Source organism: Danio rerio, chromosome 4, assembly GCF_049306965.1.
Source record: "Danio rerio strain Tuebingen ecotype United States chromosome 4, GRCz12tu, whole genome shotgun sequence".
In the NCBI taxonomy this organism is placed as follows: domain Eukaryota; kingdom Metazoa; phylum Chordata; class Actinopteri; order Cypriniformes; family Danionidae; genus Danio; species Danio rerio.
The window spans coordinates 62,833,782-62,856,164 of NC_133179.1; the positions used below are offsets into that span (position 1 = coordinate 62,833,782).

Consider the following 22,383-nt stretch of genomic DNA (forward strand, 5'->3'; position numbering starts at 1 on the left):
ACGGGCGCAGTACGGCCAGGGGGGCGCCAGAAATGGGAGAAGAAAAAAAAGTAACTTCCACTATGCCTAAAACAAGTTGGTATGAATTCAGAAAAGAATAAGCCCACATTAATATAACTGCATAGTGCATAGCCTACTAAGTAGTAGTAGTATAATAATAATAAAACCTACTCGCCTAAGACGCCCCCTCTGAATAATTAGACTGTACCTGCTACGGTGTTCATTTTTTTTTGATGGGTCAACATGCTCAATATGTCAAAACGTCCCAAACCCTCTCAAACAGTCTAGTGCGCAGGGGTGGCAAAAAAAAAAAACACAAGAAGAGGAGGAAAAACGCGACAAAGACAGAGGTAATGTTACAACAAAGATGATTATTTTACTGTATCCGTGATTGATTAAGCCATTAATTAGCTAGACACATACTTGTCAACTCTCCGGTTTTCCCAGCTATCATCAAGTTTAAGTATTTCCTCGTAGTTGCCCTGTATGTTTAAACTTTCTATGAATAGTGAAAGTACTGTCAAAACAGAGCCGATCTCAAATGTGATATAAGTTACAAGAGCTGTGCAAGAGAATTGTGCTTTCGCTTTATTTTGGCTTGAAAGCATGTTAATAAAAATGTCTGCATTCACTTTTTTCCTGTTAAAGCTGTGCGTCGATCGACGCAACCCCTGAATCGGTGTATGCATGCAGTCTGACTACTGGACGTGCTCTGTGTGATATACTGTTCCCAGATCCGCTTCTGTACATGCAATTTAAAGATGAGCGTAAGCTTAGCATACTTTGGGGATTTATGTGTGTTTAAACAGACACATACATTTAATAATATGTAAACATGTTTGTTCTGCTTGTATTATTTTTAAAAACACAACTTTATTTTTTCTTAAATGAGCACAAACAGTTACTAAACTAATCGAATGCTTTCATTAGCCTATAGATCTGTGCATTCTTATGCCGAGTTCAGACTGCATGATTTTCAAAGTAGTCGTGTCACAGATGTTTTCACACTGTTTGACTATCTGGGCTAGCGTTTCGTCGCTGCTTTGTTTACACTGCAAGATTGATCGGCGACTGGGACATTCACATTGCATGACTTTACTATAGGAAGAATCGCTGACAACTTCGTCCAAACTACGTCTCAGCCAAAAACACGTAGTATATCTTTTGTTATTAACTACATAATGAGAAAGAAGCCTTTAATAGGGTAGAGCATGTACATGTTTGCTCACCTGGGTTTAAAGGGATTTAGCCATTTCTCCTCAACGTTGATAATAAACTAATTTCTTTCTGTATGAAACGTCAAACAGACACGGTTGCTCCTGAGTCCTGTCAAACCTCCACTAGTTTTTCCTCCATTTCGTGGGTCCAAATAAACCGAAAAAGAGAGCTTTTAACTTCTCCCCCAGCCTCCCGCTGGCCTGCAGCAGGTATACACACACGCACACACAAGTGAAAGCTGCTCTCTCATTGGCTGTAGGCGATGGCTGATGTTATTTTCAGTCAAAACTCAATTCACACGGCATGATTTGAATCGCCGACAGCTCCAGATATTTAGCATGCCAAATATCTCACAGGCATCGGCGACTCATCGGCGATTCTCTCAGATCGCGTCTTTGATAGTTCATACTGTGTAATTGTCACTCACGTGCACGAGCGGCGATTTGCCTGTGATTTCAGGCATTTGTCGGCGATTTCTCAAAACCTGTCGGCGAGCCAAAATCGGGGCTAAAATAACGCAGTCTGAACTCGGCATTACAGTGACACCTCTGTTATCAAAAAACAAAATAAGACATTGCTGCTCTTCACTAAATAACTGTAGTAATGCTAATCAATATTTAAATACAGTAAAAATAAATGGGATTTTATAACTTGATTTATTTTCTGTATAGACCATAGATTTTAATTGGCAAAATATTTTATATTATTGTTAATATTTTCTAATGTTTGCTATGTCTTCTTTTTAAAGCTAATTGTTGTCCCATATTTTTACATCCCAGTGTTGACAGGTATGACATAACATGGTTTGCTAATCAATAAATAGCAACCTCTTTGGTTGCTGTTTTAAGACTTGCAGTCTTTTTTTAATCTCTTTGTGCAAAAACGTCTTGCCTCTTTTCACCATTGGTGCTGTGGCTTAGCTGGTCATAGTGCCTGTCTAGTAAACAGGACTTTCTGGGTTAAAATCCCAGCAGTGCCTAATGTACAGTTGCTTCTTCTTAAGATTTACAAGTGTTTACGCAGCAAGCTGTTTAGCAGTCGGTTTCTTAAAAAACTCAAATTCTTAAGAACGCTGCTCGTTCAAGAGGGCTTTGGACGATGGCTTTATAAAGCATAGTGTGGTAATGCCTAACCAATTGGACTTTAATATTTCAAGACATTCACACATGCAGCGCTACCGCTTAAGGTTTTTAATTTTTTAAATTTTTTTTTAGGCCCCTGTCTGACGCTGTGGCTTAGCTGGTTAAAGCGCCTGTCTAGTAAACAAGAGTTCCTGGGTTTGAATCCAAGCAGTGCCTAGGCCGTAATGAGATTAGATTTTATGGGCCAGAGAGTACCAAAAAGTGCTTTCTGGGGTAAAAGGGGTAAACTATGTGCCCTTTAAGCAATGTGTTAACCTTACAATCCCCGAGTATTCAGTTTTAGAGACTTTTTAGAGGATAACATTCTGTTATTTTTGTATTTTGCTTTTTTTCTCTTTAAAAACAGAATAAAAAAATGACTGTTTTTTCCGATTATACGCAAAAGTAATAGTTTAAAAAAAGTGCTATTTCATGCTTGAATTCTTACACATTTATGAATGGTAAGTTTTAGTCTAAGTTTACATCAATAATATACTGTGCATTGTCCTTTACCATGCAAAAAAAAAAAAAAACCACAACATTATTATACACCATAATAGCGTGTAGGCTATAAAAAGGCAACATATCGACTCATGCGCATGATGATTGACAAAACCTCATTGGTAAAATTGATTTTTACCAGATTGGTAAAACCTCTTCTTGGTTCACCGCAAATCTTGCCTTAAAAGGAAAGCGCATATCTTAGTCGTACCCTGAGTTTATTCACACTCTGCCTGTATTAACATACATGCTGTATTTTAATATGGCTAATTTGGATGAATTAGCTCTAACTTTTGACAGCTTTTTCTTCTTTTTACGCGGTTATGTGCGAATTATATTTCACACGCAAAGTAACTGAAATTGAAATTAAAATACAAAAGATGCTGAGCCATTACTACAAGTAAGAAACCAAACAAAACAACAATTATACTTTAAATGAGAACATTGACGTTTCGGAAAAAAACTGAACTAAACAAAAAACTAAATAATTAAAAATAAACTTGCGGGACTTAATTTATGTCCTGCGGCAAAATAATTTTTTATACTTTTAGTGATCTGATCTGATGTAGGTCAATTTATTTTTATGCTTTTGATGAAGCAGCATTCAACTTAAGCTCTTTAGACCATGCGCCGGACCGTTTCTCAGTGTTTCGCTGCAATTTCTTTAAATAAATATTAATTTAGGCTTATTTTCGTTATTTGTTTATTTTTCATTCTCTGTTTGTTATTATGTAATTTAACTGAGACATAAAATAAGATAGTAAAATGTAATCAACAACGAAAATGTAAGTAAAAACGTAAATGAAAATATAAATGAAAAAGCTTATTAAATGACTGTCCTAGTCCTATCAAAATAGCAAACAACATCTCTTTTTATTTTTTATTTTCTATTAAGGCTAAAAGACTGCTGTATTTATTTATTTAGGCCTACTTATTTGTTCTGAATGTTTGTGCTTTTATTTTAGTTGTCTTTTTTTCTTCAATTCTACTTTACAAAATGAATCCTCATTGCACTTAACACGTTTACAATGATAATAAAGCATGTTAACAAATGTTTAATGATTAATGAAGGAATTTTAATGCTTTGTTTTATCGTTTCATCTTCATTTATAAGAACAAAAGCATATTTACAGCTGCTGTCTAGGCTTCTGTCCGTTCGCATCCCTTTGTGCCCCCTGGCAGCATATTCACAGACTGCGGTCATACATTAAAAACTCGTGCTTGTCCATTTAAAGCGGCGGCGTTATATGCCATGGCGGTAAGAGCCACATTGAACTCGCACCTACTGTAAATCAGTCTATCATGTGCAATTATACGGACAAAAAAAGCAGTTGCAATGAATCGCTCACGCTCAATCTGCCCAGTTGGTGGAATGAACTCCCTAACTGCATCAGAACAGCAGAGTCACTCGCTATTTTCAAGAAACGACTAAAAACTCAACTATTTAGTCTCCACTTCACTTCCTAAGCTGCAATTGCCTCTTTGAATATCACACTAATTGTACAAAAAAAAAAAAAAAAAAAAAAAAAAAACTACTAACACTTCCCTTCTTAGACTTTACAGACCTGAAACTTGCCTTTAGTACTTATTCATTGTTGCTCTTGGTTGTGTAAATTGCTTCCTTGTCCTCATTTGTAAGTCGCTTTGGATAAAAGCGTCTGCTAAATGACTAAATGTAAATGTAAATGTAAATCGGTTTTTAGATTTGTTTATAGATCTTGAAAATCCCACCAGCTTTATATGTAAGCACAGAGTACCCTTTTAGTCATAACAGGAAATATGGATGACAATGAAGGAAGTTAATGACACACAAACACATCTCAAGAAGATTTTCACAGCTACTGTGTTTCATCCACCATACATACACTTTAGGATCTCTAACGCTTTCAGACAATCTGGTGTGTACACCTAATGACAAAGCAGCTTCTCTGAAGAGTTTTCTATTGTCATGTCTTTTTGATCTAAGGGTATGAACCTAGCTTTTTGAAGGTCACACTGGATTATGCTGCACAGCCAACTTAAAAGGAACTGCATCAAAGACAACCCAGGTGGGACTCGAACCCACAATCCACAGCTTCGAAGGCTGATGCCTTATCCATTACACCACTGGGCCTTTTTCACTGGCTGGGGACTGTAATATGCATACATGGAGTTGCTGACGCACATAACAAAAACATCAGCGGCAATAATTCAGTTGTTAGATTTGTTTATGGATCTTGAACAATGCACCAGCTTCATTTGTAAGCACCATTTTTGTGTTTGTACATATTGCATTCAGACGATCTGGTGTGTACTGCAGAGTGCTCTGAAAGGGGTTTTCGGTGTAGGGGTATGATTCTCTCTTTGGTTGCGAGAGGTCCCGGGTTCAAATCCCAGACGATCCCTATGTCTGTTACAGAAATCGCAGTGATGCTTTGGTGTTTGTGTGTTGATTGTAGCAGCTTTTGCTGTGACTTTAGTTAATGAACATTTAGTGGATTTCTGATCTGAATTAGTCTAACATGTACAATTATACAGACAAAAAAGTAGCGGCAATGATTCGGTTGTTAGATTTGCTTATGGATCTTGATCAACGCACCACCTTTATATGTAAGCACCTTTTTTGTGTTTTTACACAGTCTCTTCTCTGTAGGCACCATGCAGGATTCAAAATGGCCATTCGCGTTAGGTATCTCATTACCCTTTTATTCATAACAGGTAATAAGGATGACAATGAAGGAAGTTAATGGCATGCAAACACATGTCAAGAAGGTTTTCTCAGCTACTGTGTTTCATCCAACAAACATTGCTCCCAACTTGAAGTGAGACCTTCAAGGACTCAACAAGATGCCAACGCATGGAAAGCTGCACTTTAGGATCTGAATGACAGTATGCATTCCGTCAAATAAGATGTGTGCAACTAATGGACAAACATTTTCTTTGAGCTATCATCCACATTCGTGTCTCATTGGTCCTGGGGTATGGTGTGATTAGTCTTGAGTTTCAAATTCCAGTCAAGGCCACTCTCATTAACATGAAATCACAACTTTTCAGCAGCTATTTTCTTGTTTGCATTTGATCACCATCCACCTAACATGAGACCGTTAGTTGAAAGCCATGGGGTACTTGAAGTCAAGATCTACATTACCAGAGCTTAGCAGAACCTTTTAGGTTTTTAACGTGACAGTGAGATTTGAGCAAGATTGGATGAACCTTAATTGATGTGTGCAGCAAGTCTGAGAATTTGAAGCTAACTATTGACCTCAGATCATCACACCTAAGCTTTGAGGAGACAAGTCAGCATTTTTTCCACACAATTTATATATAACCCAACAAACACAACAAAATTGGACTTTAACCCACAATCCCCAGCTTCGAAGGCTGATTCCTTATCCCTCAGGACACTACTAGCATTTGCCATATCTGTTGTATGGCTCAGGAATTTCTTGTAACTCAGAAAACAGCACTTTAGGATCCCTATACCATATTGCATTCAGACGATCTGGTGTGTACACCTAATGACAAAACAGCTTCTCTGAAGAGTTTTCCATTGTCATGTCTTTTTGACCTAAGGGTATGAACCTAGCTTTTTGAAGGTCACACTGGATTGTGCTGCACAGCCAACTTAAAAAGGACTGCATCAAAGACAACCGAGGTAGAACTTGCACCCACAATCCCCAGCTTTGAATTCTGGTGCCTTATCCATTAGGCCACAGAGCCGCTTTAAACTACCTGTGAACTGTAATATGAATCCAGGGAGTTGCTGACACACGTAACAAAAACAGCATGAACAAAAAGTAGATTGGACCAGTTTCACAAAAATTTTTTGTGGCACTGCAGAGTGCTCCTAAAGGGCTCATTGCTCTAGGAGTATGATTCCAGGACAATGAAGGAAGTTAATGACAAGCAAACAAATCTCAAGAAGGTTTTCACAGCTACTGTGTTTCATCCACCAAACATTGCTCCCAAGTAGAAGTGAGACCTTCAAGAAAAACCCAGGAGGGACTTGAACCCACAATCCCCAGCTCCGGAGGCTGATGCCTTATCCATTAGGCCAGTGGTTCCCAACCTACAGGAGGGGCGCGGGAGAGGATAAGTATTGAGGTAGAAAAAGGCATAAAAATGCTCCACTATTATAAAGGGCTTTGCAATTAATCGAAAATCCGATTTAGATTTCGGTTTCAAACGATTATAAAAAAGCATTAATCGAGATAAATAATTATTGCATCATATTTTGCCACGTTCCAGTTGTACACGTGTTGCTCTTAAAAGCGCGAAAGAGCTTATGTGTGTGTGCAGCACGATCACGCAGTCAGAAGCGTGCGGCCGGTCAGCATTCACTCTCATTCATACACTGAGACGAGCAGAGGAGCGCAGACATCTAGTCATCTTAACGTGAGCGCTTTAATGGTCAAATAGGTGTCAAAACGCGGTGTTTAGTGATTATTTACATTAACCCTCATTTGTGTAATAAACAAACGAGTTGAGGATCAAAAGACGTGAAAGAGAAACCATTAAAGATACACCGCGCTAAAATCCTTCTGCCGCCTGTTTTTATCATTATTAAACAAACATAACGAGAAAACCCTCGCTGCTCTTGACTGAAGGACTGCTGTAGCTAAAGTGTTTTTCTTACAGTGAAGATGCTTAAAGCACAGTTTGTTTCATATTTTTATTCTATTGTATTTATTTCTCTTTCCTTTGCAGGGTGGAAAATAACTGCATGTATACAGTTGAAGTCAGAATTATTAGCCCTCTTGAATATTAACAAACCTTTTCCTGCCCAATTTCTGTTTCATGGAAAGAATATTTTATTAACTTATTTCTGAACATAATAGTTTTGACATCTCATTTCTAATTACTGATTTCTTTGCTATAATGACAGCACATAACATTTTACTAGATATTTTTCAAAATACAACCATTCAGATTAAAGTGCAGTTCAAAGGCTTAATTAGAGTAATAAGGCAAGTCATTATAACGGTAGTTTATTCTGCAGACAATCAAAAATATTTATTGCTTAAGGGGGCTAATAATATTGACCTTAAATTGGTTTCAAAATATTTAAACCTTTCTTTATTCTAGCTAAAATAAAACAAATAGAAGAAAAAATATTATAGGAAATACTGTTAAATTTTCTTGCTCTGTTAAACATAATTTGGGAAATATTTATATATAAAAAAATAAATCTCAGGAGCGCTAATAATTTTGACTAACTGGCAATGGTTATGAATAATCTTGATTACAATTATGACCAAAATAATCGTGATTATGATTTTTCCCAAAATCGAGCAGCCCTACACAGCAAATTCATCGGTGTTAAATTTCAAGTGTTGAGGTAATTCAGAGTAAAGTGTTAAAATTCTAGAGTTAGATCAGCATTAGAAGCTGATTTGCCTCCTTGTCACACAGAGTAACATGCATCTACGTTTGTAGAAAACCCTTGTGTTTGAGAAACTAATCAGAGTGTCTGAAATCTCGCCACACCCTCATTCACCTGGCCCTTAAATTAGTCAATTAGTTTAGTCCACTAGACAGAGGGAATGACCACAAATAAGTGAATTCAGACACCGGCTGTTGAACACCTGCTGTTAACAAGCACAATCACTGAAGGAATAAGAAATTGAAGGAAGAAATAAAACTACAGACACAGCCTCACACCAAACCAACTGAATTAAAACAGAGGATTAAACAACTCCATTAAATAATAGCATAAGCAGCTTCACTGATTACAGTTTGGCTTCATTTCTGTAAGAATATTTGACAATGAACAGAGGTTTATATTTTTTTTATTAAAAATATTTCATTTGACCTCACCATCATGGAGATCAGAGGCTGCTTATTTGAGCTCTTGAAGCTTTACTCTTATAGCCTAACGTTTCCCTGACTGTTATAGCTGTGTTTCTAAAATTCATTAGCTATAGCTAGAAAGATCAAGAGAAACTTGACTGTTTATGATTAATTGTTATAGATATAATTTTAGGTGTTTAATAAGTTGATTCATAAAAATAAAAATATAAAAATATAGTTTATATATAAAACTGAAGGGACAATAATACAGGCAGTCTGCTGCTTTTCAGAGAAGATTCAACAATTAGGATGCAACTAATAATTAGAGTGTCATGCACTAAACATTCAAGCTCCAGCTTACTCATATAACACACAGACATCAAGAATCAACAAATGAACCTCAACCGTGGTTGCTAAAAAAAAAAAAAAAAAAAGCGGCATAGCTCATGCTGCAATGCATGCTGGGTGCCAGCATAGTACAAAGCTCCCAGCATGCATTGCAGCATTAATTAATTATGCAGCTTTATGTTCTTACAATCTCTTTCTTTTCCTTTATTTTGTGTTGTTTTTGGGAGGTGATATTTCACTAGAGTGTTTTTTTACTTGATTTTTATTTTTTTGTTTGTCACCATCATTGAGATTCAAAGACTAATTGTTGATGTCAGTGTGTTTTTAAGTTCTGCCATAGATCAAACATTCTCATTGTAAATATTGGGTTTATTTTGTTTTATATTATTGGAGCTTCAGTGGTTTCATTTATGTATATTATTTATTTCTCACACATAACTAATATGATATTGAATTAGAAAACAAGCAGGAAAGGATGGCTATGTTATCATAGAAAATCTCTAAAGACTGACACATTAATTTTCTTTCGGCTTTCCATGCCAATGTATAAATAGTGTAATTAACACTAACTATAGCAGCCAAAATAAAAGACATTTATAGCAAGAAGTTGAAGAGCCTGACTAAAGTAGACTCTGTCCTCCATCATGGTGACTTTAAATGAACAACAGAAATTTCATTAAGAGCTTTAGTTCACATGACAGAAATCAAGTCAAAGGTCAGTAATAGGTGAAGCTCCATGATAAGTTGTTTAATGTAATGAGAATTTTTTTAAAGATGTTGAAAAATAACATTTTTTATTGTGTAATTTGTTTTATTTTTATTGATTATTATTTTATTTAGAGTTTTTTTTCTGAGTTTATTTCATCTTTGGCTTGTGTTTTTCTGTCCTTAAGTGATTCTGCTTGTTAACAGTTGTTCATCAACAATTCTCAATCCTCCTTTAATTAGACACTTAATTGTCTCAATAACTTCATCACTGTCTGAGTGTTCAGCCCTCTGTAGTGAGGACACTAGTGAGGATTTTGCTGTGGAATTTAAGGCTTACGTGTGTTCGAATTAAAAATACAGACTATGGGATGTGTTTTTAACAGAAATATTCTGGAAACTGAATTTACGAATGTAAAATGTTGAAAACAGCAGATTACTGGCAACCACTGCTGCCAGTATTTTGACATACATTTAACAGATATTTAACACAATAAGAGTTTGCTAATTAACACTCTGGGTGTTAAAAATTTTAACACTTTCAAAAATGTTATTTTAACACTTATAGTGGTTCCCATATAAACACTGAGGGAGTGTTAATTTTAACTCTAAGGTAGTTAAATCTACCAAATCTAAAATTTGCAGTGTGAGATCGATAAAAAATACAGACTGTTGAATGTGCTTTTAACAGAAATATTCTGTAAACTGAATTTATGAATGTTAAAAACAGCAGATTACTGGCAACCACAGCTGCTGGTATTTTTCCGTAAAATCTAAAAATGAAAAAAAAAGAAAGAAAAACAGCAAAACGGTTTTTGTGTCACCATTGTGGAGGATAATAGCGTCTCTGTTCAAGTCCAAGATGAACTGAGAAAATCTGATGTTATGCTGCATCTTCTTTTGTTTAAAGGTAACTGTGTAGTTACTAATGCCGTCAAAATCTGTTTGCTAATTGCAATCACACATGAAAACATTATTGCATCTAAAGAATTTACATTTTTTTGCACTAAGCTATGATTTTGTAAAATTAACAATGTATTAGTTCATGAAATATGGTTATATTTTGTAAATTTATACAGTTATATAAAACTTCCATGTTTTTCACAAAAAGGTTCTGGCAACCACAGCTGCTGGTATTTTTTTGGAAATTTAACAGATATTTTACACAATAAGAGTTTGCTAATTAACACTGTCTTGGTGTTGACAATGTTAACACTTTCAAAAGTGTTATTTTTAACACTTATAGTGGTTCCCATATAAACTCTGAGGGAGTGTTAATTTTAACTCCAAGGTAGTTAAATCTACTATCTAAAATTTGCTGTGTACTATTATATATGTATTTTTAAGTACCAAAAAAAAAAAAATCTAAACACATGCTTAAAATTTCAACATAATAGTGAAAATAATTAAATAACTTTAAATAATTATTTAAATTTTGCTCACTCGCGCAATGTGCTTGTCAACGTGTCGTAAAGGCAAAATCAAAACAAAAATGGCAGACAAACATAAATGCAGTGATTCTTCAGAGGCGAAGAAAAAGATTAGACAGTATGACAAAGCCTACCTAGATTTTGGTTTTATTGAAGGCCAAGACAAGTTAAAACTGATTAATTAATATATTTTCTATACATATTACTATATATATTAATATTACACAAACACACACACACACACACTCTAAAAACGAATGTGTTGAAAACAACACAACATGTGTTATTTTCAACACATGTCCTGAGTGTGCTCAGGGACAACACATGTTGAGTTAAGTTTAACACACAAAATGTGTCATTTAATGTAACACATTAATGTGCAGCATAAGTTGACACACAGATGTGTTGTTATTGTATGTATTTAACACAACTGTGTGTTACTATTCAGTTTTTATAATTTTGAATGTAAAATATATTATAAATTAATATACAAAATCTCACAGGAAACATTAAACACTGTTCACATACTGTTTATTTTTTCCTTTTTAACATGAAAATAATGCATTTAAATGTTTTACAGCATTTCATTGTACAAACAATTCATTGTATAACATAAAAACTCACTTTATAAAAGCATTCATTAAATTGAAATTGTATCTGTTACACACGCCATATAAACTGTCAAATATGTATGAAACAGTTTCCAACATATACATTTTTTAAAATTCTCTAGTGAAAGAAATAAGTAACCATAGCACAACGTTTATGCATTCACCTACATGTAAGATGCTTGTCTTAACAAAATAAATCATTGTCAAATCTAGTCAAAACACTTAAACATTTAGGTAACCCTTTATAGTAACGACACTATAAATCATTTATTGAGCATTAGCAAATAGTTAATTCACTATTTGTTTAGCATTAACTCTACATTATAAGACATTAGTAAGCGGTTCATAAACACAGCCACAAAAGGCTGAATTTTTGACTTATAAGCGCATTTATAATGTGCTTAATGATTGTAGTTTCATAATTCAAACTTTCAAATACAAATGGTTTGTAAATAATGCAGTCCTTAATTTAGTAGTGAAAAATTAGTCAGAAGCAAAGTATAAAAGTACAATTGTTAAGCGCATTATAAATGTACTTATAAGTCAAGAATACAGCATTTGTAATTGTATTTATGAACCGCTTACTAATGTCTTATAATGTAGAGTTAATGCTTAAAAAAAAATAAATTCACTATTTGCTAATTCTTAATAAATGATTCATAGTGTAGTTATTATAAAGTGTTACCAAAGTTTCAACCACTAACATGTTTAAAACAAAATTTTGTATTTAGGAGTTACATACTGCTGATTGCAAAATGTCACAATGTCTAGAGGTCTGTAATCTATTAAGTCCCCAGGCAGCAAAGCCATGTCAAAATCATTTGTTCTGATGACACTGAAGGAAAAAAGATGTTCATCAAAATACTTAACTCTTAAAACTCTCAGAAACATAAGTGCGCATTCTCTTTCACTTTGGGGAATAATGTGTATAACTTCACCAAATAATGGTTCTCCCCTTTCATCTGCTTTTAAAGTCAGAACAGATCCTGTCTGGTATGTTGTCCCCAAAAAACTGATATTATTACTCACATGAATTGAACTGGTGTAAGTAAGAGTCTCAAAATGTGTATCTGTCTTAAGCTTGTCAAGCAATTTGTCACCCTTATACAAAGATGCAATTACAACTGGAAAAGCATTTGGTACAATCATCTCAGAATTGTGTTTCGAGCTTAATTTCCATTGGTGCATTTGCTGAATCTGGTGTTTATGAGCCAGTGTTTTTGAAATATTACGAAAGTTGCAAACAACTTGGGCATGTCGCTTAAGAGGGTGATGTTTGGCTTCGAACCTCATACACCACAACTTTGAAAGCGGTCCAAATAAAGTCATGATACTCGGGTAGTGTGTCATGTAGTGATGTTTAGGAATTAGATTCCTTTCAGGATAAAGAATCTTGAACTGTGTATGGTGATCAGTTATTAGCTGCTTAAGATGGACATCAAGCCCTTTTGACACAACAGGTGCAAAAATTATGTCACAAATTTCCCTCAACATTAGGAAAAGGTGCCAGTGTGGGCTCTGTGTGTCAATTAAATCACCTAACAGAAAAGGCAAGACTAGAAGTAAACACCACATCTGTGATGCAGTCTGCTTAATAGCATTTTCAGATGTCCTCAGATTGACAATAACACTAGGTTTATTTTTTTGATTTCCATAGCCATAGTTAAAAGCTGCTATTCTTTCATTTAAAAGTTCCAGAGAAAAACATTTCTCTTCATAAATGAAATGCCGCAGCATCAATTTGACCTCAAGAGGTCCGACTCCTTCCAACACATCATGCATAATGTCTACACCAATATTCTCAGTGACATGAAAATACTGTAGGCTGTTTAGGCATGAGTTATGTTTGACACCGGTTGCACTTGCATCATTGAGTTGTACATGGTATGCATAGTTTTCCCTTGTACGTCTCTCTGTATTATTTTCATCAAAAATAATCTGGGAACTTGATTTGTCAATTAGACAAAATTGACAAAATCGGTTTGCAGAGAAACTTTCCACATAGCCACAGAGTGAGTGACAGGCAAGATTGTCCGCTGTCAGCAAACAGACTGTTCCAAAAAGTAATTGATGTTTATCGTGTAGTTTGACCTCTATACCATTCTGCTCAATTTCTTTAAAGTCTGTTATAAGAGGTTCTAAAATTTTGTCAAAACCATAAATGTATTTATCAATAGAATTAAATAAGAGACATAAATGGATATTGGAAAGTACAGAATTTTTTTCTGACGGCACATTTCGTAAAGCAAACAGCCCCCATTTTATGAATCTTTGTTTTAGATCCAAGAGGATTAGTTGTTTCCAAATCATCGAAGTATAACTGAATTTGTAATGCATTTGGATGGTTTCGGTAAAGAGGATGTTTAGAATATTAAGCACCATCACAATAATCATGCATTGTATCTCGTTCACCGCAAGACTGCATATACATATTCTGCATTTTGTCACAACTAAATAAAAATTTAATTGTGTTAATTATTGAGATGTACTGACATGTGACAGGCACAAGCACCTGGCTTTTCCCCCCATTCTTTCTAAGACAATCTAATCTGTGACCAAGAAACACTTCTGTTGGTTTTTCAAAGGAAAAATTGTCAGAAAAGTACTTAGTTAGTTTAAATGTAGTATCTATGTCGCCAAACATGTTTCTAGCATTGTCGAAATCCTTCACAAGTGTTTGAACTTCAGCACTATCTAGCGGAACTGCCAAGTTCTTAAGTAAAGTATTAGTCTTTTCTTGCAAATGACCTAAGGTACGATCAATAACTTCTTTTGTGCAGGTTATACTTTTTTGAACATCAGTATAAGTTACATTAGAAGAGGCATACATGCTGGCAGCAAAAGCAAAAGTCTTTTAGGTTTAAACTGCTCTGAGGAACTAGCTCTGTTTTAGACATTTGGACATTATCCTCAAAATTATTTATTCTGCTTTCATCAATTTGATAGGATATATCTAAGTTCTTTGTATGTCCTGACTCGTCAGAAGGGCCTGAATTCGTTTTAAAATGATCTCTGTTCAGATGTTTTAAAAAGGAATTGAAATTATGATAAGTTCTTGGGCAACCATTTTGACTACAAATTAAAGTTAGGTTGTAACTATCAGAGAGTGCATGCACTTCCCTTAAATGCCAAATTAACCCCTTTGTTTCAACAAAATCATTTTGAAGACACTTTGGACAGGTGTACATGCTTATTTCAATTAGGTACGAGACTGCACCTTAGCAATCAATTCCATGACCTTTGATCGTTTGCAAGATGACTGGGACAAAGACAGGTCATATATATACTCAAAAAAAGAAAAAACAGAAGACAGTTGGCATGGATACTGAAGGTTGCACAGCCAGTAGAATTTGAAAAGTCTGTCTACAGCACAGGTCAGGCTTTCAACATCAAGTGGAAGAGCAAAAGAGTCATTCTTTGCCACAATTACGTTCTGGGATCCATGTCCTAGAGAACCGATGGAAACCAACTGCGGCTGAGCTGACTTCAGGGTCCCATTCATGGATTCAGCGAGCAAAGATGTAACGTTGGTACCAGCCTTCAAAAATGAAACAATGAAAAGCATTAGAAAATGTTGCTCCATTAAAAACAATTTTATTTATCACAAGCTAACACAATAAAAACTATACCGGCACTTGCTCCAACAGGTAGGACACAGCAGAAGTCACACAGCATTTACTCCCAGCAAAACTTCTCCCAGATGCAGTGGGTGGAAGAAGATGAATAAGGATCTTCAACATAGTGTAACACAGTTCATCTTGAAGTGAAGATACAGGTCACATGCAAAAAAAGAATTTAAGATTTTTTTGGAAATTAATACTTTATCTTTAATAGAATATCAATATTCACATAAAATTTTCTCATTTAAACTATGTTTAGAAAAGTATGCCCATGCAACAGACATTTTGGCTGAAACTCATACCATCATGCTGATTCTCAGCCTTCTCCAGTAAGTGTCTGATGTCATTTTTCTTCTCCAAGGATGCTATTTCCTTGAGTCTTGGAATTATCGTCCCTTCCCATTTCCGGATAAACAAGTCTTCTTTCCCATCGGTGAGCTTGGAAAATTCAATGTCCATCTTCAAAGAAAGAAAGAAAGAAAATCAGAAACAAAGAAATATTAATATTACAATTATGAAAAATGTTTGTGTAAAGTTCTGTCTTAGTTAAGCATGTCTATTACCAAAGCTGGCATGTCAAGAAATCTAGGATATTCCTTGAAGATTTCAGCAACAGTTGGGGATTTTGTTGTTATCCATCTCCTTCGGTAACTGAAGGTTTGATTGATTGCAGTCTTTATTGATGATGAATTCTCTGGTGATGGTCGCATCCTCTTTATCAGAGTCAACTACTCACTTGGTACAGTTTCATCTGGACTTGGTAAAGAAGGTTGCGGTGTACAATGACGACGTTTCAAACTGTACACCCGCTGGCTCTGTTGAAGCTTCCGTCTGATGTTACGTAATCTCATTTCAATAAATCCACTGTGCGATGGCCCATCAAAAAAATGCTCCTGATGTTAGTAATGCAAAAACAGAACTAGTTAAAGTCAAGTATACATGAGCAACTTGCATACACATTCCTAAACAATTCAGTTTATATTGTAAAAAACATTCTTACATGTCCCTCATTTTCCCCAAAGGGCACCTGAATCCTTAACGAGGGGAACAATGACACAATCTCTTTTGCTAGAGCCAGCTTTTCTGTACCAGATGGATAGCTAAAAAAAGTAAAAAATTAAAAATAAAAACACAGTTGCACAAATTGCTCCTTCACAAAAATAAAAAACTGACTAAACAGTGGTACTTTAGAATTGATTGGGATAAACTGATTGTTAAATGTATTTATTTAAAACATTTTTTTTAAATGTAGAATTTATTTTAATATATCACTTATTTAAATAAATGTAATTTAATTAATTTGCAAAGAAATACACCTTACGTGGAATAAACAAACCATACTCACAATCCATGTTTCTCTACAAGGTCACTGACAGCAACTTTAACAAGAATCTTTCTTGAGGAAATCGACAGCGTCTTAGTCTCTTCATGTTCTCTCAGGATTGTAGGGGCTTTTTCTTCAAGCAGCGTCACCAAACTAGTTGTGGTGCCAGTCTGAATTGAATCTGTTAAAGGACACTAGAAATGCCAAAAACATTTTATTTATTGAAATGTTCACTTTTATCTATAGTAATATAAAGGGAGAAAGATATTAATGTTTTACCTGTAATAAGTGCACACTTCTTTCTAATGAGTCCGGGGTGTTGCTTGCAATAAAATACATTTGAAATTTGTCAAGCTCCTGTACTCCTGCATTTACATCAGTGTCAATGAACTCTTGAAAATCTGTGTCAAATTTCAATATTCGATCAAGAGATAGTTGTTGAGACAGTTCAAGTTTGACTGAGGCTATCAGATCTCCAACACTGCCAACTGTGAATAGTTTTCTCCATATTTCCTTTTCGTCTATGAAGACAGTTGCAAGAACTCGGTGTAAAACTGTTAAAGTGACTGTAATTTGCTCCTCGACTTCCATCATCCAAGTAAAAGAGAGAAATCCATGTATATACAAGCACAATGAGAAAACAAACACATGTAACAATGAGTATGACAATAAAAAGCACATTTTAAATAGTATATGACTAGTCGGTTAGCACAAAATGGCGCGCAATGTTGATTAAAATAAAGATCTTCATATTTTAACGCTAACGTTAGATATTGTTTATGAATTTGCTCACACAGCGGCGCCATTTGGTGTCTGTACAAAGCGCCAAACTAATGTTATGGAAAGGGATTCTTGTTCAAATTCCTGCCGCAAAGCGGCATCTTATGTTTTATATCAAATAACATCATGATTAAAACGTTGATGTATAAATTGTGTCCGGTATCGTTAATTTACCTCCAGTGTCAGTGATGCGGAGGCTTTAAAGTGACGCGAAGCCGGAGATTTTAAAGTGACGGCAACTCTCATACCAAAATGCAATACATATTTAGGGTCAGTCTTTCACCTTAAATATGTAACTTATTATTAACAATTCTGCCGAGTGCCAACGCAGCTTTACAAAAGACGCGCCAGATGCGTTAGCTTAGGCGGCTAAAGTTAATGGTACATGACCGAGTTGCCAAGTCACCCGTGTATTTGGAGTATGAAACATGGAGACATAAGAAAAGTAACAAAAATAACTTCCTGGACAACTTACACAAAACATTCTCACGCAGAGTGGAAGAAATATTTACTATCGTAGCCGAATTCTAATTAATTTCACACACCTGAGGTAGAGAGGTGCATTATCCGACAGAGCTCCCGGAGAGCGACGGTTGAAAAAGAACGTCACTGCGCATGCGCGTGCACAAATACACAGCATAAATCCCGAAATACAGAATTTTCAGCCACATTTTCACAAATGCTTATTTTATATTACCATTATGATAAATAAACTACATAAACACATAACACAGTGCCATTTGACTCCAGACAAAAATGCATTTTATTCCAACATACTGTTTAAATGTGTTTAACACAGTCATTGTGTAAACACTTAAGCACAATATTAACACACAATGTGTCTGCAGTAACACAAAATGTGTTACGAACTGTTTAACACATATTTTGTGTAAATTTTTAACACATCATTTTTAAGAGTGCACACACACACACACACACACACACACACACACATATATATATATATATATATATATATATATATATATATATATATATATATACACACAGTACATATGTGTGTGCGTGCGTGTGTATTTATATGGTGGGGGGGCTCCAATGTTTGTATATGTTCATGGGGGGGGGCCCCAAAGAAAAAGGTTGGGAACCACTGCATTAGGCCACTGGTCCATGTCACCAGTCTTCTATCAAGGATCTCTTGTATGTCTTCAATAAGATGCCACCGCATGGAAAACTGCACTTTAGGATCTCGATGCCAGTTTGCATTCTGTTAAAATAAGAACTAATGGACAAACATTTTCTTTCTGCAATCATTCACATTCGTGTCTCTTTGGTCCTGGGGTATGGTTCTAGCGTATAGTGGGACTGGTCTTGAGATATTCGAATTCCAGTCAAGGCCACTCTCATTAACTTGAAATCACAACCTTTCTGCAGCTATTTTCTTGTTTGCATTTCATCATCATTTACCTAACATGAGACCGTTAGTTGAAAGCCAAAGTCTGAGAAATTGAAGCTAACTATTGCCCTCAGATCATCACACCTAAGCTTTGAGTAGACAAGTCAGGATTTTTTCACACAACTTAAAAGTAACTCAACAAACACAACCCAAACAGGACTTGAATCCACAATCTCCAGCTTCGAAGGATGATGCCTTATCCATTAGGCATTATCCATCAATTATGCTGATTCTATTCATTCAAATGGTCTCATTCTTTTTCTTGAATTTTACAAAGCCTTTGATACAATTGAGCACCAGTTTTTGTTTAAAGCATTGAGGTTATTTGGATTTGGGGTCCTTTTTGTTAACACTATGGCTATGTTTTATAAAGGAATCAATAGTTCAGTGATCGTTAATTTTAATACTTCTAATTGATTTGATATTTTGTGTGTTATTAGTCAGGGCTGCCCAATCTCTTCCTTTTTATTTTTATTAGTTACAGAATTACTATCCTTAAGCATTGTGCAAAATCAAGATTTCAACGGAATTTCTGCTTTTGGGAGGGAGATCAAGAGGCTTTGAGCTTTGAGGCTTGGGCCCCATCATACACCCGCTGAAATGTGGCGCAACACGCGACGCAATACTTGTTTGCTAGTTTCAGCTTGGCGCAAGAGTCGTTTTGAGGCGTTGCGCCACGCTCTTTAAATAGCAAATGCATTTGCGCTCATATGTGCGCCCATAGGCGTTCTGAGGCGCATTGCTGGCGCGCTGCTATTTTGAGAAACTATAATAGGTTTTTCATTAGACCAAACAAACCTGGTCTAAACTCCAGCGCAGAGTTGCGCCTCGCTTACGCACTGCTTAATACACACAAAATGTAGAGTAATACGCAAATAACTTTACATATGTAAAAAAATAAAATATTAAGGATATATATATAGGATATAATAAGAATATATATATATATATATATATATATATATATATATATATATATATATAGGATATAAATATAAAGGATTAAAATATTGCAAAACATTATTTTCTAGTCTACATTTATATAAAAAACCACTGCTTTCATGTCTTCTTCATCTCGGGAGGCTTTTTCAGTTCATTCATAACAATTTGCTTTTGTATAATGTTATTATTATTAGCAGTATTATTTATTATATCCATATTTATATTTGTTTTATTAAAAAACATGCTTAGATTTGCCCACCTGCAGGTTTTAGACCATATGGGGCACAGCATGTGTTTTAGGAAATAACTCACTTTGAACACACTTTGTTATTATTGTTCATTTATTCGTTTGCTGGAAATTAGAACTGAATTTAGAAATAGTTATGAAATAAATATATGCGCTTATCAAACGAAATTAATTATTTATAGGCTAATTGATGTCTGTGCGTAAAGGTTTCCCTATCCACGAGAGCGAAAGTGAAAGTAGATAATTTATCTCTCATTCTTGCGCGGTAGATGCACTGTTTAACTGTTTGCTTGTGAAATGCTCAGTTTTTCCACTTACACTTTACGTCAAGTAAATAGCAAATGTGCTTATGGCGCGATGCAAGGCTCTTAAAGGGAATGGGAGATGAGACTCTGATTGGTTGATTCTCAAAACACACCTATAACTCATTAAGAAAATAAACTCAACCCTTTTAGACCATGCGCCATGGCGCAAAGCAGATTTTCCCATCCTTAAATTAGCAAATATGGATTCTGACACGCCCTTAATGCATTTGCGCCTTGCACTTTCCGTTTTGCTCATGGACCGTCAAAATAGAGCCCTTTGAGTTTTGAGGGAGGGAGAGGCTTTGAGCTTCAGGATCAGACAGACATTTAAATCACACTCACACTTATAAAATCCCTTCATAATTTCTACAAATAAGCCTAATGTAGAAGTATTAAACTTACATGCAGAAATAAAGATGCTCTTGTGCAGCAGGAGCATAATTTGAGCTCTTTCGCTTCACTAAAACGCACCTGTGTGATCTACAGGTTGATCCTGAATTATTATTGGTTTCACCAAGTGGCACTGACATGAATATTCATGAGATTCTTCTGACTGTGGGCGTGTCCTCAAGACAACACCCAAACCACTGAAACTGAAGATAAGTGTGTTAAAGGAATATTTTTGAGAATAAAAAAGTATTTAGGATTAAATCCACAGTGTTTCTGAAAAATATTTAAGCAGTATTGGACCAATAACTTTAAATAATTTTTTTGTCACAATAAACTCAGGTTTAGTCCATTATTTTAGTTTTAGTTAGAGAGTTACTTCTAAAGTCAGATAGCAGTTGAGGGTTAAATGCATATTGTATAAAGAACATTAGCTTGTTGCTTTTCAGCAGTTTTTTCCTGTTCAACTGGAAGGTCTGGTTAACTTTCAATTTTGTGACTCGCTGTGTTAAAGACATATTTTTTTTCTGAATGATCTGAAATTATCGAGTTAACTGATTTAGAAAAGTACAAACTTTCCAAGAGATTAAAAAGTAAAGTTATTTAACATTGTATTTAAATTATGTTTTGGCACTGTTGTAGGATTGACATATCACTAGTGGCTAACTAGGTAATGCAGTCCAAATTCAAAATACTGAAGGTTTTTCCTTTCTGTTCAACTGGAAGGTCTGGTTTATCTTAACTTTCGAGTTCGAGACTCTCTATGTTTAGAGTTATATTTTGTAAGGATCTGTCTATGCCTTTGTCTATGATCCGAAACACTCAAGTTGACTGATATAGAAGAGTACAAACATTTTCAAGAGATTAAAAAGTAAAGTTATTAGACATTGTATTTAAATTATGTTTTGGCATCGTGTTAAATCACTGTTTGAGGCTTTGAGTTTCAGGATCAGACAGACATTTAAATCACACTTACATATAAAATTAGATTAGATTCAACTTTATTGTCATTTCACATGTACAAGTACAATGCAACGAAATGCAGTTTAGGTCTAACCAGCGGTGCAATAACAGCAAGTGCAGGATACAGGTATAAGTTATAAAGTGCAGTTATAGAAAAACTATAGTGATATTTAAAGATGGATGTACTATGAACATTATATACAGGTTGTATTAGCTATGAACAGAGATTTACAATATATGAATATATGTGCAGGTTGCTATTAATAATCAGAAGTGTGCAGATAGATAAACATAATTACAAATGTGTATGTACAGTGGGTGTGTACATAATTACAAATGTCCATGTGCAGTGGGTATGTATAGTTTAAATAAGTGAATTAGTGCAATGTAGTGCAATGAATATGTGCACATTTTAAATGTGCAAATGTTAAACAGTGCAGTGATTGTGAGGAGTTTAAGTTAGAGGAGAGTGGGGGTGCATGGAGGAGGGGGGTCAGTGAGGGGCAGAGTTCAAAAGGGAGACAGTTCTGGGGGAAAAGCTGTTCCTCAATCTGCTAGTTGGTCAGGATGCTTTCTATTGTGCAGCTTTAGAAGTTCACCAAGACGGCTGATGAAAGCTGGTTCTTCTTAAGTTGCCTTAAGAAAAATAGGCGCTGGTTGACCTTCTTGACCAGGCTGGAGGTGTTGGTGGTCCA

At 35.2% G+C, this 22,383-nt stretch overlaps 2 protein-coding genes across 2 annotated transcripts in view; one reads left to right on the plus strand and one right to left on the minus strand.

Annotated features, from left to right (window-relative positions):
• Positions 1-22,383, plus strand: part of LOC141381809 (uncharacterized) — a 705,874-nt gene that overhangs the window by 460,290 nt on the left and 223,201 nt on the right. The gene's annotated exons all lie outside the window — the stretch shown is intronic.
• Positions 11,424-16,141, minus strand: LOC108183310 (uncharacterized). Its single transcript, XM_021475574.3, has 4 exons — positions 15,887-16,141; positions 15,626-15,782; positions 15,333-15,460; positions 11,424-15,241 (listed from the first exon to the last, which is right to left on the minus strand). Exons 1-4 carry the CDS (start codon positions 16,031-16,033, stop codon positions 14,903-14,905), a joined length of 771 nt encoding a protein of 256 aa, XP_021331249.1. The 5' UTR covers positions 16,034-16,141; the 3' UTR covers positions 11,424-14,902.

Coding starts and splice junctions, on each gene's coding strand:
- LOC108183310 (XM_021475574.3), bottom strand. CDS start 16,033: ATGCGACCATCACCAGAGAATTCATCATCAATAAAGACTGCAATCAAT. Junction 15,461..15,625: donor GGCTGAGAATCAGCATGATG/GTATGAGTTTCA, acceptor CTTCACTTCAAG/ATGAACTGTGTTACACTATG. Junction 15,242..15,332: donor ACCTGTTGGAGCAAGTGCCG/GTATAGTTTTTA, acceptor TCATTTTTGAAG/GCTGGTACCAACGTTACATC.